Here is an 18129-nt window from a genome sequence, read left to right as displayed (position 1 = left end):
GGGTTGAGAAGGATAGTGGATAGGACATTTCTCATTTCAGGGCACAACAAGAGGTAGCCAAAAACCTGGTGGAGAATGTAATTCAATTGCTCCAATCCTGAGTGGTACTGAATCATGAGAGGGATCCTTCTCTGGCTAGACAATGGGACTTGGGAGGTTGTGTGTGACTGGAAAGACATGGAATGGGAGTTTTGCTTTTGTTCAAGGTTGGAAAGGGGGAGGGGGGGCTACTTAAGGTCTGTGAAGGTCTCAGTGAGAGCCTCTGTGTATTTCAAGACGGGCTGCTTGTCACTACAGATGCGACAGCCATGGGCAGCAAGGCTGTGTGGAAAGGTGTTCTTGGTATGGAATGAGTGACAGCTGTTGAAGTGGAGGTTTGCTGGTGGTAGGTAGGTTTGAGATGAACAGAAGTACTGATGTAGCCATTTTTGAGGTGGAGGTCAACATGAGGAAGGGGCTTGTTGGATTGAGTAGGACTAGGTGAAATGAATGGGGGAAAATGTGTTGAGGCTCTGGAGGAATGTGGATAGGGTGACTTCACCCTCGATCCAGATCGCAAAGATGTCATCAGTGAATCTGAACCAAGTGGGGGTTTGGGATTCCGGGTATATAACAAGGTTTCCTCTGGATGGTTGATGAATAGGCTGTTATAGGATGGTGCCATGCAGTGCCTGTAGCCATACCCGGGATTTGTTTGTAGATAATGCTTCCATAGGAGAGGTAATTGTGGGTGAGGATATAGCTGGTCATGGCGACAAGGAAGGAGGTTGATGGTTTGGAATCCATCAGTAATTGGGAAAGGTAGTGTTCGATAGTGGAAAGTCCATGGGCATTAGGGATGTTAGTGTAAAGGGAGGTCATTTCAGCAGTGATGACCAGGCCACCATGTGGTAAAGGAACAGAAACTGTGGAGAGTCAGTGGAGGAAATAGTTGGTATCTTTTATATAGGAGGGTAGGTTGTGGGTAATAGCCTGAAGGTGTTGGTCTACAGCAGAAGAGATTCTCTCAGTGGGGACACAGTAACCAGCCACAATAGGGCATCCTGGGTGGTGGAGTTTATGGAGAAACTGGAGATCCTACTGGATTTCTGGAATGGGGTCACTGTAGCAGGGTTTGTAGATGGATGAATCTGACAGCTGACAGAATCCTTCTGCCAAGTAATCCTTGCAGTTCAAAACAACAGTGGTGGGTCCTTTGTCAGCAGATAGGATTATAAGGTCAGGATCAGTTAGAGATGGTGGATTGCAGTCTTTCAGCAGATGTAAGGTTAATTTGTGTGTTGAGAGATTTGGGGAATGATGATGGGGCTAGGTTTGAGGTTAAGAAATTCTGGAAAGTTAACAGGAAGTGATTTGGGAGCAGTGGGGGTGGATCACAGTTGGATGGAGGAGTCATCTGAGTCAGGCAGGGTTCAACATTGGTCTTTGGTTGAATCTGATTGATTGGTATAGTGGCAAAAAAGTATTTCCACTGTAGGGACTGGGAGAAGTAGATAAGGTCTTTAACAAGTTGTGCATAACTGAATTTGGGAGTGGGGCAAAAGGTGAGGCCTTTGGAGGGAACTGATACTTCTGCAGGTCTTAGGCTTTTGGAGGAAAGATTCATGACTGTGTTTTGGGTCTGTTTATGTTCTGAATTGTGTTTGATGGTGGGAGGGTGTTTTTAAGGGTTGACCATATACAGTAGCTCTGCAAGACAGCATTTGTCATCTATGAAGGGATTGAGGGAGGTTTGGTGGTTGTGGAGGTTTTGGGTAGTGTTGGTCTAAGGCAGGAGTAGGAAGTGAAGAGGGTTGAGAATTTTTTGAGGTGGAATTGTGCATGTTGCACTAGCCCGTGGAGGGCAAGAGTTTCAGTGTGTTTTATGGGATCCAGGAACTTGGAATAGTGTAGCAGGAGAGAATTTTTCATATGGAAAGAAGGTATCACAAGGAGGTTTGTGCCTGACTGATATTGCTTTGCAGGATTATGTTGGTGATGGTTAAGAATTGGTGGACTCTAAACACATGGAGATCATTATAGAAAGAAGGGTGACAGTGGGAGATGTGTAATTTGATGCCAAGGCCATTTGGAGTGGGAACAGTATGTGGGACGAGGTTCTGACTAGGTCATTCCCAAACTACCGTAAGAATACACTCCTGGAAATTGAAATAAGAACACCGTGAATTCATTGTCCCAGGAAGGGGAAACTTTATTGACACATTCCTGGGGTCAGATACATCACATGATCACACTGACAGAACCACAGGCACATAGACACAGGCAACAGAGCATGCACAATGTTGGCACTAGTATAGTGTATATCCACCTTTCGCAGCAATGCAGGCTGCTATTCTCCCATGGAGACGATCGTAGAGTTGCTGGATGTAGTCCTGTGGAACGGCTTGCCATGCCATTTCCACCTGGCGCCTCAGTTGGACCAGCGTTCGTTCTGGACGTGCAGACCGCATGAGACGACGCTTCATCCAGTCCCAAACATGCTCAATGGGGGACAGATCCGGAGATCTTGCTGGCCAGGGTAGTTGACTTACACCTCCTAGAGCACGTTGGGTGGCACGGGATACATGCGGACGTGCATTGTCCTGTTGGAACAGCAAGTTCCCTTGCCGGTCTAGGAATGGTAGAACGATGGGTTCGATGACGGTTTGGATGTACCGTGCACTATTCAGTGTCCCCTCGACGATCACCAGTGGTGTACGGCCAGTGTAGGAGATCGCTCCCCACACCATGATGCCGGGTGTTGGCCCTGTGTGCCTCGGTCATATGCAGTCCTGATTGTGGCACTCACCTGCACGGCGCCAAACACGCATACGACCATCATTGGCACCAAGGCAGAAGCGACTCTCATCGCTGAAGATGACACGTCTCCATTCGTCCCTCCATTCACGCCTGTCGCGACACCACTGGAGGCGGGCTGCACGATGTTGGGGCGTGAGCGGAAGATGGCCTAACGGTGTGCGGGACCGTAGCCCAGCTTCATGGAGACGGTTGCGAATGGTCCTCGCCGATACCCCAGGAGCAACAGTGTCCCTGATTTGCTGGGAAGTGACGGTGCGGTCCCCTACGGCACTGCGTAGGATCCTACGGTCTTGGCGTGCATCCGTGTGTCGCTGCGGTCCGGTCCCAGGTCGACGGGCACGTGCACCTTCCGCCGACCACTGACGACAACATCGATGTACTGTGGAGACCTCACGCCCCACGTGTTGAGCAATTCGGCGGTACGTCCACCCGGCCTCCCGCATGCCCACTATACGCCCTCGCTCAAAGTCCGTCAGCTGCACATACGGTTCACGTCTACGCTGTCGCGGCATGCTACCAGTGTTAAAGACTGCGATGGAGCTCCGTATGCCACGGCAAACTGGCTGACACTGACGGCGGCGGTGCACAAATGCTGCGCAGCTAGCGCCATTCGACGGCCAACACCGCGGTTCCTGGTGTGTCCGCTGTGCCGTGTGTGTGATCATTGCTTGTACAACCCTCTCGCAGTGTCCGGAGCAAGTATGGTGGGTCTGACACACCGGTGTCAATGTGTTCTTTTTTCCATTTCCAGGAGTGTATATCCTACTGAGTAGTAGATTGTGATGCATGACATGTGTGGCTTTTGAAAAGTCTAGAAGCAATCCGTAATGGTTTCAGAAACTCAAATACTGCAGTTTCAGTGGATGTGTGTCTTCTAAAGTCTTTTAGTGAATATTGTGAACTGTGGATTTTTTTATTCAGGAAATCTAATTATCTCACATACATTACTCTTTGAGTAATTTTTGAGAATCTGGATAACAATGACAGTGATCTGAAGTTTGTTATGTTATATCTATCACTACTATAATTTCAGAGACCAAGCTGAGCATAGCTCAGGTCATAACTTTGTGTTATAAGGACTGCCCCCTGTGAGCCATCTATCACTCTGAAATTGTGCTCATTTTGTATAAGAACAATATTCAAACACCTTGCAACCAGGTCATTGAGTGATGCTGCTTTCTGTATCAATTTACAGAATTATTTTGAAAGAAACATTAACAAACGTAACAGCTGCTGTCATGAAAGGTTGAGTCGATATGACCTCACTGACATAATTTCAAGCATGTTTTCATTTGGTTTTGCAGTTTGCTGTAATTCTGCTACAAATATGCCACATTTGTTGAATGAGCAAGTAATTTTGGAAACTCAAGATGAAGGAATTGCTCAAAAAAACACCTCGCACTTTGGAAGATAGTTGTACTTTCAGTCAGAATTATTTAAAAGCTTGTAATACATAAAAGAACTAAAGTAAATATGAAAAATAAATCTTAAATCTTGCCCCTTACTTAGTGTATATTAATCTTGAAGATACATAGATTACATATGTGCTGAGAAAGCTTTTAAAAAAGGTGTAAATGGACTGTTTCCTACGTCCAATATTGTTTTAAGTAGCCAGTCTCCAAAATTATAAAAAAGTGCTCCACTCTCAATTTTTTTGACATCTCTAAAGTCTGCTCATGTGGAAAATATTGTATGATTAATGACTGCAAGCGATGAATTTTTTTTTTTTTTTTTTCTTTTCACTATGTTTGAATACTTTGTTTGGTTTACCATCTTGCTAGTAGCATCTTTTACTTTTTGTGGTGTTACTGGATACAGAAACATAGTTTTTATTTATTTATAGGAATCAACAGCTTGAAAAGCTACTGTTTTTGATCAAGTTTTGGGCTACGCCTGTTCATTAAATATTGTAGCAATTTGCTGTGGATCCACAATTTTTCCTGCAATCTGTATGGAAATGTGGCAGTATTTATTGGTGCTTACCAGTGTTACTGTTTATTACTTTCTGAATTGATTCTGTTTTATTCACTCTTATCCTAATCTGCATATCATTTTTTTAACTTTGTCATTGCTCTTATAACTTTAATGTATACTTCATATTTCAGTGTATATTCCTGAAATTAATCTTTCAATAAGCAGAAGAAAAATAATCTGTCTATTAGCTTTTGGAGTGAATCTTAAGTCTGTAATTGTGTTCACAGATTGTACCTCTCTCATGTGGACTTGCATCTAACTGAACTGTATCCCAAAGTTCAGTATCCAGTAAGTCGAGGAACATCCATGATATCCCCATTCATCAAATGGGAACATTCAGAAGATTGGTATGTGACATCTGGAAACAATACTTCTGTAAGGACATGTCATCTTCTTTATTTTAAAACTTAGCCCACAAATAAGATGCAATTTTATTGAATGGTTAATTTTTGCCATCATTCATAGATATTTTGTAATTAATATAATTGAAAGACCGTAGTAATACTGCTATAAATATTTGAAGAGTGTTTGGCACATATGTATCCAATAGTGACTCCTTATTCAGGGTTACAAATACACACACAAAGAGAGAGGAAGAGAGGGGGTAGTTTCAAGTATACTTTCTTTGCATTTTTGTTTGCTTCGTGTTGCTTACTGATTTTCAAAAATTGATTATAAGTGGCCAGCTAGGGCAAGAATCAGTAATAAATATAAAATCATCTCTCAGTTTGTAAAGTGAATTTTAGCATGGGTATGTTAAGTCTTTACTGCCTAAAATGAATTACAAAGTGAAAAGTTTTTGGGCAATTTCTTCCTCTTGAGCCTCCAAAATTTCTTGCTCACTTAACAAATGTGATGTATTTGTAGCAGAATTGCAGCATGCTGCAAAATCTAATGAGCACATGCATGAAATTATGTCATATCAATCATATTGACTCTGCTATTCCTGAAAATAGCTGTTATGTACACAAGTGTTTCTTCCGAAACAGTTCTCTAAAATTTCTTGCTCACTTAAAAAATATGATGTATTTGTAGCAGAACTGTAGCATATTGCAAACCCTAATGAGCAAACACATGAAATTATGTTATTGTGATCATATTGACTCTGCTATTCATGATAACAGCTGTTATGCTCACAAATGTTTCTTTCGAAACAGCTCTATGTATTGAAAAAGGCAGAGAAATCTCTGTGGTGTGATGGATATTCCATTGTTCAGAATGCAATACATCCAGTCAATGTGAGTTTTTAATGAACCCACTCACAAATTGTCAGAACATTTTATTCTGCTAGCTCTTATTTCAGGAAAATGAATGTTTCATTTTGTGAATTTAAGAACCTTGTGTGACTGGTATAGAGTTTGGACTAAGTAACCCTTATGATCATGATCAGTATAATATGATCAAATAGTTAGTATCCTCAGATGAGCCAGAATGGATAGTTAAAATACAAGTAATGATGAAATAAACATGTCTTAAAACCGAATATAAAATATTAGCTTGTGCTAAAAATAGTTGTTCTATTACTGTAACCTACAGTAAATAAATAACCAGTTTTATGGTTACAGTATTTACTGGCTATAAACCATTAATAGAACCTAAATCACCATATTCTTGTACCTGAGATTTGTTAGTTAAAGTTCACAAGAAAATAAACAAATTTGAACAAACTGACACTTAAAGTTCCAGAAGTTCAGGCTCTATCTCCGGGTGCAGTGAATGACCCTTGATATACACATGAACAAGTTCAGAGTTTTTCACACAACGTAAAGGCTATGCTCTCACAGAGATGTGGCAACAGTACTCTCTTGTATTTTTCAAGTGTTCTCAAACAAGTGCATAATTACAGGGTGACAATTATTGAACTACATGAAATAAAATCACTGTAACTTTTGAATGGTTTGTGTTTGTTCAAACTGCATGGTTGGCCATGGGGCATGGTGGGAATTAGTGTGGTTTGTTTTAGCACATGAAGCCAACTTTAAATTGGATGGGTTCCTCAATAAGCAAACCTGGTGCAATTGGGAGCCTGAGAATCCACATTTCATGATTGAGAAGTCTCTTCACCCTCAACAGGTGACTGTGTGGTGTGCAGAGTCCAGTCACGGAATAATCGGTGCGATATGCCTTGATGGCATGGTGACTACCAAATGGTGTGTGGAGGTTTTGAAAAATGATTTATCCACATCATCAAAAGTGACCCTGATTTCAACAAGATATGGTTCATACAAGATGGAGCTGACATGAGCCTCAATTGGCCGCCATATTCTCCAGATCTGAACACATGCTACTCCTTTTTGTGGGGCTATATTAAAGACAAGTTGTACAGTAATAACCCCAAAACCATTGCTGAGCCGAAAATAGCCATTCTGGAGGTCATCGACAGAGTAATATTGTACACGCCATAATCCAAATCTGAATATCTGTTGTGATGTTGTACATGTTGAATAAAGTGTGTGCATGCTGTAGTTTGTAACTAATTTACTTTTCTTCATATAGTTCAGTAATTGTCACCCTGCATATTAATAATATAATTGCTTCTGTGTTGTGGTACATAGAAAAGATACGATGGTAATATAATGAGTTTAATTTTGAACTGGAAATTCTTCACAAAAGAATATGAGAAATGTTCTAAGATTGAAAGGTAAGCTGGCTGGAATTGCCTATTGAATTCTAACTATTCTCATGCCAGGCTATGTTGCTGTCTCAAGCCTCTCAACTAGTCACATGTTTGCACTCAGGATGGAATCAGCTTTCGCTTTCTGAACACACACATGGCAGGCTATAATGTTGTATCAAGCCTTTTGACTGTTTATGTGTCTGCACTGCAGGGCTACCAGGAACTCTGTCATCTACTGGTTGGTCATTTCTGCTGCAACATTCCATTCATGCAGACATGTACACCAGTGAGAAATTGGACATGCTACTTTTATATGACTAATGTCAAAGAAGTGTTCTTAAAACAATAAGGCTGTTGTCACTGTCCATCATGCCAGGCACTTACATGAATTATTAGGTCACTAATGTAGACAGACAGCTTCAATGTCAAACAGAGTTTGAGGATGAAGACTGCACCTGACACAGCACATGAAGAACCTGTTTTATTTATGACACTTATCAGTCTGCATGGTGACATGAGACGTATCACTAAGGAATGTGGAATCAGCTTGACGAGTGTTGTTCATATCCTGTATCAACTTAAATTACCCCTTATCATCTGTCACTACATCAGGCACTCAGAGGACATGATTTCAAACATCATATAGAATTTTAACAATGTAGGTAAAAGATAGATTGCTATTTACAATAAAGTTGACACATTAAGTTTCAGACAGACACAAGTAAAAGACACATACATATGAGCTTTTGGCCACAGCCTTCATCATAAAAAGAAAGAGAAATGCACACACATTCATTCACACAAGTATGCACACCTCACACACACGTGACTTGGACCAGAATGCAGCTGTAATGTGGAATGAAAGCAGCAATCTGGAGGAGGCGGGGAAGGCAAAGGGATGGTAGTGCATGGATGGGGGGAGAGGAGAACAGCACTGTCTGGTGGAGTGTACGGGGACTAGACTGCCAACAGGCACAGTCACACACAAACACACACACACAAACACACACACACACACACACACACACACATATGCAGACACGCACACACACACACACACACACACACACACACACAAACACACACACACATGCAAATGCAACTCTTACACACAACTGCAGTCTCAGCAACTGTTAAATTCGATCCTGGAATTTCCATTGTTTGAATTTTATCAGCTATGAAGGCACAAAAAAAAAAAAAAAAAAAAACTGTTTCATTTTTTCATGGAAATTTATGAAATTTATCAAACCACCCTCATATTGTGGGATCTTGAAAAAACTCAAAAGGAGCAATCAAAACAAAACAAAGGTAGAGGAAAAATGAGGAGAGAAGTGTGCTTGTTGCACAATAATGCCTGTTCTCACATGGACTTAGCCACAAAGCTGATCTTGGACTCATTCAGTGGGGATATTTTGAACTACACCCCACATTCTTCTCACTTGACACCTTCAGATTATCATCTTTTAACCTCCTTGAAGGCACACATGAGTGGAATTAAATTTTCAGCTGATGAGAATGTGCAGAAAGAGGTTCTGAAGTGGGGGAAGGAGCTTGCAGGAGAGTTCTTTGAGGAGGGCCTAAAGATGCTTATGCCATGACTCACGACATGCATTGAACAGTATGGCATTTATGTAGACATATAGTCAATAAGTGTATGAACAATATCTTGTAATTTATTAGTATACTTTTTATAAAGAATGTAAAAATCTAGTGCACTTACTTTCTGAATACGCCTCATAATCTGAATACCCTATTAATGCTTTTTTTTAGATGTCTCCTTACAAAACTCTGCCATAACTTACTGTCAAATGGGGTAGTGCATAGTATATCATTTTTATAGTTTTTTTTCTTTTAAGTAGCTGTGTTAGTGCAGTACAAACAGGTCTGAGCTGATCTTGCGACTTATATATTCAATGTGTTTATCCCAGTTTACATTTTCACTGATTATTTTTGCAAGCAATTTAGCATGTTTGGAGTTTTCTGTTATACACTCATCTGTTCAAATACTGATATCTTCATTGTGAAGGTCTTTAGTTTGAAATTTAGACAAAGTGTCTTAGTAACACTGTTATGCAAAATTAAATCAGTAAATCTTAGAATAATATTATTTACTTCTAAACTGGCTTTTATTTTTAGGTTTTCTGTGTCTTTGTCTGTGAACAGTAAAGTTCTGTCATCTGCATAAGTAACTGTTGTTGTTGTGGTCTTCAGCCCAGAGACTGGTTTGATGCAGCTCTCCATGCTACTCTATCATGTGCAAGCTTCTTCATCTCCCAGTACCTACTGCAACCAACATCCTTCTGAATCTGTTTAGTGTATTCATCCTTTGGTCTCCCTCTATGATTTTTACCCTCCAATACTAAACTGGTGATCCCTTGATGCCTCAGAGTATCCTCTACCAACCGATCCCTTCTTCTAGTCAAGTTGTGCTACAAATTTCTCTTCTCTCCAATTCTATTCACTACCTCCTGTTATGTCATCTACCCATGTAACCTTCAGCATTCTTCTGTAGCACCACATTTCGAAAGATTCTGTTCTCTTCTTGTCTAAACTATTTATTGTCCATGTTTCACTTCCATACATGGCTACAGTCCATACAAATACTTTCAGAAACAACTTCCTGACACTTAAATCTAAACTCAATGTCAACAAATTCCTCTTCTTCAGAAATACGTTCCTTGTCATTGCCAGTCTACATTTTATATCCTCCCTACTTCAACCATCATCAGCTATTTTGCTCCCCAAATAGCAAAACCCATCTATTACTTTAAGTGTCTCATTTCCTAACCTAATTCCCTCAGCATCACCTGATATAATTTGACTACATTCCATTATCCTTGTTTCGCTTTTGTTGATGTTCATCTTATATTCTCCTTTCAAGACACTGTCCATACCGTTCAGTTGCTCTTCCAGGTCCTTTGCTGTTTCTGAGAGAATTACAATGTCATCAGTGAACCTCAAAGTTTTTATTTCTTCTCCATGGTGTTTAATTCCTACTCTGAATTTTTCTTTTGTTTCCTTTACTGCTTGCTGGGGATAGGCTACAACCCTGTCAGACTCCCTTCCCAACCACTGCTTCCCTTTCATGCCCCTCAACTCTTGTAACTGCCATCTGCCTTCTGTACAAATTGTAAATAGCCTTTCACTTCCTGTATTGTACCCCTGCAACCTTCAGAATTTGAAAGAGAGTATTCCAGTCAACATTGTCAAAAGCTTTCTCTAAGTCTGCAAATGCTAGAAATGTAGGTTTGCCTTTCCTTAATCTATTTTCTAAGATAAGTCTTAGGGTCAGTATTGCCTCACGTGTTCCAACATTTCTATGGAATCCAAACTGATCTTCCCCGAGGTTGGCTTCTACCATTTTTCTGTTTGTCTGTAAAGAATTCGTGTTAGTATTTGGCAGCTGTGGCTTATTAAACTGATAGTTCGATAATTTTCACATCTGTCAACACCTGCTGTCTTTGGGATTGGAATTATTATATTCCTCTTGAAGTCTGAGGGTATTTCGCCTGTCTCATACATCCTGCTCTTTAGATGGTAGAGTTTTGTTAGGCCTGGCTCTCCCAAGATTGTCAGTAGTTCTAATGGAATGAGGTCTACTCCCGGGACCTAGTTTCGACTTAGGTCTTTCAGTGCTCTGTCAAACTCTTTACGTAGTATCATATCTCCTATTTCATCTTCATCTACATTCTCTTCCATTTCTATAATATTGTCCTCAAGAACATTGCCCTTGTATACACCCTCTATATACTCCTTCCACCTTTCTGAGTTCCCTTCTTTGCTTAGAACTGGGTTTCCATCTGAGCTCTTGATATTCATGCAAGTGGTTTTCTTTTCTCCAAAGGTCTCTTTAGTTTTCCTGTAGGCAGTATCTATCTTACCCCTAGTGATATACGCCTCTACACCCTTACATTTGTCCTCTAGCCATCCCCACTTAGCCATTTTGCACTTCCTGTCGATCTTAGCCCCAAGATGATCGCATTGCTCTTTGATAGTACAGTTTATTATGGAATATATTTACCACTCACTGACCTTCTTTTTATGACTCCATTAAGTATGAGAATAGACCTCTCATAAATAATGTTTCTTGTTTTGTTCGTAAATTCTTTTTTGCTGCTGCTTCTTAAAGAGTTTGTTGCAGTATGTCCAAAACACCTTTGTAATACCATTTGGGTTCAGGGTTCCATTCGGTAGATGCTTGTTTTAAATTTATCACATTTTTAAAATGTTTCCTGAGTTGTTGTGTTGTAATTCTGTGTTGCATGTCGATTTTTCAGGTAGGGACAGCAGTATATTTCAAAAGAAAGTTGCCAGTTATTAGAAACTTGTTTTCTCTCCTATGCATAGCTGTGATTTTGTCTTTTCTATCACTGTGTGCCATCAACTTCCATTTGTATTTGTTTACAGATATTTGGCTTGTTTGGTTTATTATGACAGCATAGAAGATATTGAATTTGTTATTTGTTATTGTTTTTAGAGTTTGTACACACACACACACAGATATATATATGTAAAAACCAAGATGATGTGACTTACCAAACGAAAGTGCTGGCAGGTCGATAGACACACAAACAAACACAAACATACACACAAAATTCTAGCTTTCACAACCAACGATTGCCTCATCACGAAAGAGGGAAGGAGAGGGAAAGACGAAAGGATGTGGGTTTTAAGGGAGAGGGTAAGGAGTCATTCCAATCCCGGGAGCGGAAAGACTTACCTTAGGGGCAAAAACTCGCACACACACACATATCCATCCACACATATACAGACACAAGCAGACATATTCAAAGACAAAGAGTTTGGGCAGAGATGTCAGTCGAGGCAGAAGTGCAGAGGCAAAGATCTTGTTGAATGACAGGTGAGGTATGAGTGGCGGCAACTTGAAATTAGCGGAGATTGAGGCCTGGTGGGTAACGGGAAGAGAGGATATATTGAAGAGCAAGTTCCCATCTCCGGAGTTCGGATAGGTTGGTGTTAGTGGGAAGTATCCAGATAACCCGGACGGTGTAACACTGTGCCAAGATGTGCGGGCCGTGCACCAAGGCATGTTTAGCCACAGGGTGATCCTCATTACCAACAAACACTGTCTGCCTGTGTCCATTCATGCGAATGGACAGTTTGTTGCTGGTCATTCCCACATAGAATGCGTCACAGTGTAGGCAGGTCAGTTGGTAAATCACGTGGGTGCTTTCACACGCGGCTCTGCCTTTGATCGTGTACACCTTCCGGGTTACAGGACTGCAGTAGGTGGTGGTGGGAGGGTGCATGAGACAGGTTTTACACCGGGGGCGGTTACAGGGGTAGGAGCCAGAGGGTAGGGAAGGTGGTTTGGGGATTTCATAGGGATGAACTAATTTGGGGATTTCATAGGGATGAACTAACAGGTTACGAAGTTTAGGTGGACGGCGGAAAGACACTCTTGGTGGAGTGGGAAGGATTTCATGAAGGATGGATCTCATTTCAGGGCAGGATTTGAGGAAGTCATATCCCTGCTGGAGAGCCACATTCAGAGTCTGGTCCAGTCCCGGAAAGTATCCTGTCACAAGTGGGGCAGTTTGTGGTTCTTCTGTGGGAGGTTCTGGGTTTGAGGAGATGAGGAAGTGGCTCTGGTTATTTGCTTCTGTACCAGGTCGGGAGGGTAGTTGCGGGATGTGAAAGCTGTTGTCAGGTTGTTTGTGTAATGGTTCAGAGATTCCGGACTGGAGCAGATTCGTTTGCCACAAAGACCTAGGCTGTAGGGAAGGGACTGTTTGATGTGGAATGGGTGGCAGCTGTCATAATGGATGTACTGTTGCTTGTTGGTGGGTTAGATGTGGACGAACATGTGAAGCTGGCCATTGGACAGATGGAGGTCAACGTCAAGGAAAGTGGCATGTGATTTGGAGTAGGACCAGGTGAATCTGATGGAACCAAAGGAGTTGAGGTTGGAGAGGAAATTATGGAGTTCTTCTTCACTGTGAGTCAAGATCATGAAGATGTCATCAATAAATCTGTACCAAACTTTGGTTTGGCAGGCCTGGGTAACCAAGAAGGCTTCCTCTAAGCAACCCATGAATAGGTTGGTGTACGAGGGGGCCATCCTGGTACCCATGGCTGTTCCCTTTAATTGTTGGTATGTCTGGCCTTCAAAAGTGAAGAAGTTGTGGGTCAGGATGAAGCTGGCTAAGGTAATGAGGAAAGAGGTTTTAGGTAGGGTGGCAGGTGATCGGCGTGAAAGGAAGTGCTTCATCGCAGTGAGGCCCTGGACGTGCAGAATATTTGTGTATAAGGAAGTGGCATCAATGGTTACAAGGATGGTTTCCGGGGGTAACAGATTGAGTAAGGATTCCAGGCGTTCGAGAAAGTGGTTGGTGTCTTTGATGAAGGATGGGAGACTGCATGTAATGAGTTGAAGGTGTTGATCTACGTTGGCAGAGATACGTTCTGTGGGGGCTTGGTAACCAGCTACAATGGGGCAGCCGGGATGATTGGGTTTGTGAATTTTAGGAAGAACACCCCCACAACGATCCCATTAAGTTTTATTTATATCCTTCTTAAAAAACCTTAATCCTACTCCCAACATCACCACTGCTCAAGCCCAGGCTATCCGTGATCTGAAGGCTGACCGATCCATTGTCATTCTTCCGGCGGACAAGGGTTCCACGACCGTGGTACTTGATCGTCGGGAGTATGTGGCTGAGGGACTGCGTCAGCTTTCAGACAACACCGCATACAAAGTTTGCCAAGGTAATCCCATTCCTCATGTCCAGGCGGAGCTTCCAGGAATCATCAGAACCTTAGGCCCCCTACAAAACCTTTCACCTGACTCCATGAACCCCCTGACCCCACTGACACCCCACACCCCTACCTTCTACCTTCTTCCTAAAATTCACAAATCCAATCATCCCAGCCGCCTCATTGTAGCTGGTTACGAAGCCCCCACAAAACGTATCTCTGCCTACGTGGATCAACACCTTCAACCCATAACATGGAGTCTCCCATCCTTCATCAATGACACCAACCACTTTCTCGAACGCCTGGAATCCTTACCCAATCTGTTACCCCCGGAAACCATCCTTGTAACCATTGATGCCACTTCCTTATACACAAATATTCTGCACGTCCAGGGCCTTGCTGCGATGGAGCACTTCCTTTCACGCCGATCACCTGCCACCCTACCTAAAACCTCTCCTGACCCACAACCTCTTCACTTTTGAAGGCCAGACATACCAACAATTAAAGGGAACAGCCATGGGTACCAGGATGGCCCCCTCATACGCCAACCTATTCATGGGTCGCTTAGAGGGAGCTTCTTGGTTACCCAGGCCTGCCAACCCAAAGTTTGGTACAGATTTATTGATGACATCTTCATGATCTGGACTCACAGTGAAGAAGAACTCCAGAATTTCGTCTCCAACCTCAACTTCTTCGGTTCCATCAGATTCACCAGGTCCTGCTCCAAATCACATGCCACTTTCCTTGACGTTGACCTCCATCTGTCCAATGGCCAGCTTCACATGTCTGTCCACATCAAACCCACCAACAAGCAACAGTACCTCCATTATGACAGCTGCCACCCATTCCACATCAAACGGTCTCTTCCCAACAGCCTAGGTCTTTGTGGCAAATGAGTCTGATCCAGTCCGGAATCCCTGAACCATTACACCAACAACCTGAAAACAGCTTTCGCATCCCGCAACTACCCTCCCGACCTGGTACAGAAGCAAATAACCAGAGCCACTTCCTCATCTCCTCAAACCCAGAACCTCCCACAGAAGAACCACAAACTGCCCCACTTGTGACAGAATACTTTCTGGGACTGGATCAGACTCTGAATGTGGCTCTCCAGCAGGGATACGACTTCCTCAAATCCTGCCCGGAAATGAGACCCATCCTTCATGAAATCCTCCCCAGTCCACCAAGAGTGTCTTTCCGCCGTCCACCTAACCTTTGTAACCTCTTAGTTCATCCATATGAAATCCCCAAACCACCTTCCCTACCCTCTGGCTCCTACCCTTGTAACCGCCCCCGGTGTAAAACCTGTCCCATGCACCCTCCCACCACCACCTACTCCAGTCCTGTAACCCAGAAGATGTACACGATCAAAGGCAGAGCCACGTGTGAAAGCACCCACGTGATTTACCAATTGACCTGCCTACACTGTGAAGCTTTCTATGTGGGAATGACCAGCAACAAACTGTCCATTCACATGAATGGACACAGGCAGACAGTGTTTGTTGGTAATGAGGATCACCCTGTGGCTAAACATGCCTTGGTGCACGGCCAGCACATCTTGGCACAGTGTTACACCATCCGGGTCATGTGGATACTTCCCACTAACACCAACCTGTCGAACTCCGGAGATGGGAACTTGCCCTTCAGTATATCCTCTCTTCTCGTTATCCGCCAGGCCTCAACCTCCGCTAATTTCAAGTTGCCGCCGCTCATTCCTCACCTGTCTTTCAACAACATCTTTGTCTCTGTACTTCCACCTCGACCGACATTTCTGCCCAAACTCTTTGCCTTTATATATGTCTGCTTGTGTCTGTGTATGTGCGTATGGATATGTGTGTGTGTGCGAGTGTATACCTGTCCTTTTTTCACCCTAAGGTGAGTCTTTCCGCTCCCGGGATTGGAATGACTCCTTACCCTCTCCCTTAAAACCCACATCCTTTCGTCTTTCGCTCTCCTTCCCTCTTTCCTGATGAAGCAACCGTTGGTTGCAAAAGCTAGAATTTTGTGTGTTTGTTTGTGTGTCTGTCGACCTGCCAGCACTTTCGTTTGGTAAGTCACATCATCTTTGTTTTTAGATATATTTTTCCCATGTGGAATGTTTCCCTCTATTTTATATATATATATATATATATATATATATATATATATATATATATATATATATATATATATATATAAAACAAATAGATGTCAGTCAAGGCAAAGTATAGAGGCAAAGATGTTGTTGCAGTAACAAGTCACTGAGATATAGCTACTTATTATGACAATACTAATTTATTTTTACATTCTTGAGGATTTTTGTTCTATTGTTGCAACTACAAAAATGCATGATTTTTTTCACCAGGTACATTTGGCTTTATTGAAGTAAATCATCATCAGTGGTCTGTAATTAATTTTTTTATATTTATATTTGCTTTTAGACCAAAAAACAGTTCATTAAGAGTAAGTTGATTTGTACTTACTCTTAGCGAACTGTTTTTCAATCTAAAAGCAAATCAAAATGTAAAGAACTTAATTACAGACCACTGATGATGCTTTACTTCAATAAAGTGAAATGCGTCTGGTGAAAGAAAATCATGCATTTTGTAGTTGCTATGACAGAACAAAATACCCTCAAGAATTATATGGCCACACAAATGAAGGATTTATTTTTACATTCTTGGAACACTTTCTACACTACTTTTTAAGCAAATACATTGTGCCACATTTCTACTCAAGACAAACAACACAATTTCTCACATAGTCACATTGACCAATCTTTGCTGCTAAAACCACAATTGTGCACTTCACACCAAAAATCTGTTTAAGTATTGTGAACTCAGCTTCCAGTACCTTCTAGATCAGGATGTAATCAGTTTAGTATTATTTTGACTGTTTTAACTGACTTTGTTTTTCATATTTAATTTACATAATGTTTTCTGGAAATGTATGCGCCTAAAGGTGCATAATGAAGGTTGTAGAATTAGACAGCATGAAAAACTACTACTTTCCATATTTGTACACTGTGAACTCTATTATTGATAGCAAAATTTTAAAAAATATAAATGAAAACAAATTTTGTTTATATGAAAACTAAAGCATAATAATATCTTTACTGTAAAGTGGTTCTGAATCATTTAAGTTGACAAATGTGATTACTAATTTTCATGGTTTGTATTGTGAAATGGATCAATATAAAAAAATGAAATTATGTTATCAGAAAAATAGTGTTTTGGTGATCAAATATATGCAAAAAATCTTCAAAGGTAGAATAAATAGTTTAAATATGGACATTAACTCAAGTCAGGCCAAAATTTATATGGAATTGAACATTTTCATTGGCATTTGAATGTTCCAAGGAGACATTAAATGATACAGGATAAAGGCCAGTAAATAGAAGAAGACATAATGTAAATATAATCAAACAGTGGAAACTCCAGGTAGGAATATTAACAATGTAGGAAAAGACACATTGCTACTTACCATAAAGAAGACACACCAAGTTGCAGACAGGCACAATTAAAAGGCATTTGCATGTAGCCTTCAGCCATTGTCTTCGTCGGTAAAAGAGACACACACATGCACCATTCACACACACAAGTAAGCACACCTCATGCACACATGACCGCCAACTCCAGCATCTCGGGTCAGAATGCAACATCACATGGGATGCAAGGCAAAGAGGAAGGAACAGTAGTTTATGGGTTGGAAAAGCGACAAATGCTGTCTGGTGGGTTGTGCAGGGACTAGACTGCCAACAGTCACAGCGTCTGGAGGTCATGTGTCAGGGAGGTGGGGAAAAACAAGGAGCAAAAAAGGACAGAAATGAGGAAAGATTGGTGAATGTGTTGGCAGAGGGCTGCAAATAAACAAGGTGGAAGATGAGAGCACGTCCTATTCCAGTCATGTCACAGGTTTATCCTACCCATCAGGGGCCGGGCCAGCTGTGAAAGCAGATATGTCACTTACCAGATCTGCTGCAATAAGTGTACAGCTTCTTATATTGGTATGACTACCAATCAGCTGTCCTCCAGGATAAACGG

The 18129-nt window shown here is 41.7% G+C and overlaps 1 protein-coding gene across 2 annotated transcripts in view; it reads left to right on the top strand.

Moving 5' to 3' along the window:
- LOC126418869 (fatty acid synthase-like) overlaps positions 1-18129 on the top strand; it is a 431809-nt gene that overhangs the window by 167777 nt on the left and 245903 nt on the right. For both annotated transcript variants that reach the window (XM_050085866.1, XM_050085867.1), the window contains exon 14: positions 5001-5148. In XM_050085866.1, coding sequence (XP_049941823.1) covers positions 5001-5148 — 148 coding nt within the window. The remainder of the gene's footprint in view (positions 1-5000; positions 5149-18129) is intronic.

Source organism: Schistocerca serialis, chromosome 9, assembly GCF_023864345.2.
Source record: "Schistocerca serialis cubense isolate TAMUIC-IGC-003099 chromosome 9, iqSchSeri2.2, whole genome shotgun sequence".
In the NCBI taxonomy this organism is placed as follows: domain Eukaryota; kingdom Metazoa; phylum Arthropoda; class Insecta; order Orthoptera; family Acrididae; genus Schistocerca; species Schistocerca serialis.
This window is presented reverse-complemented; position numbering and strand designations above follow the sequence as displayed.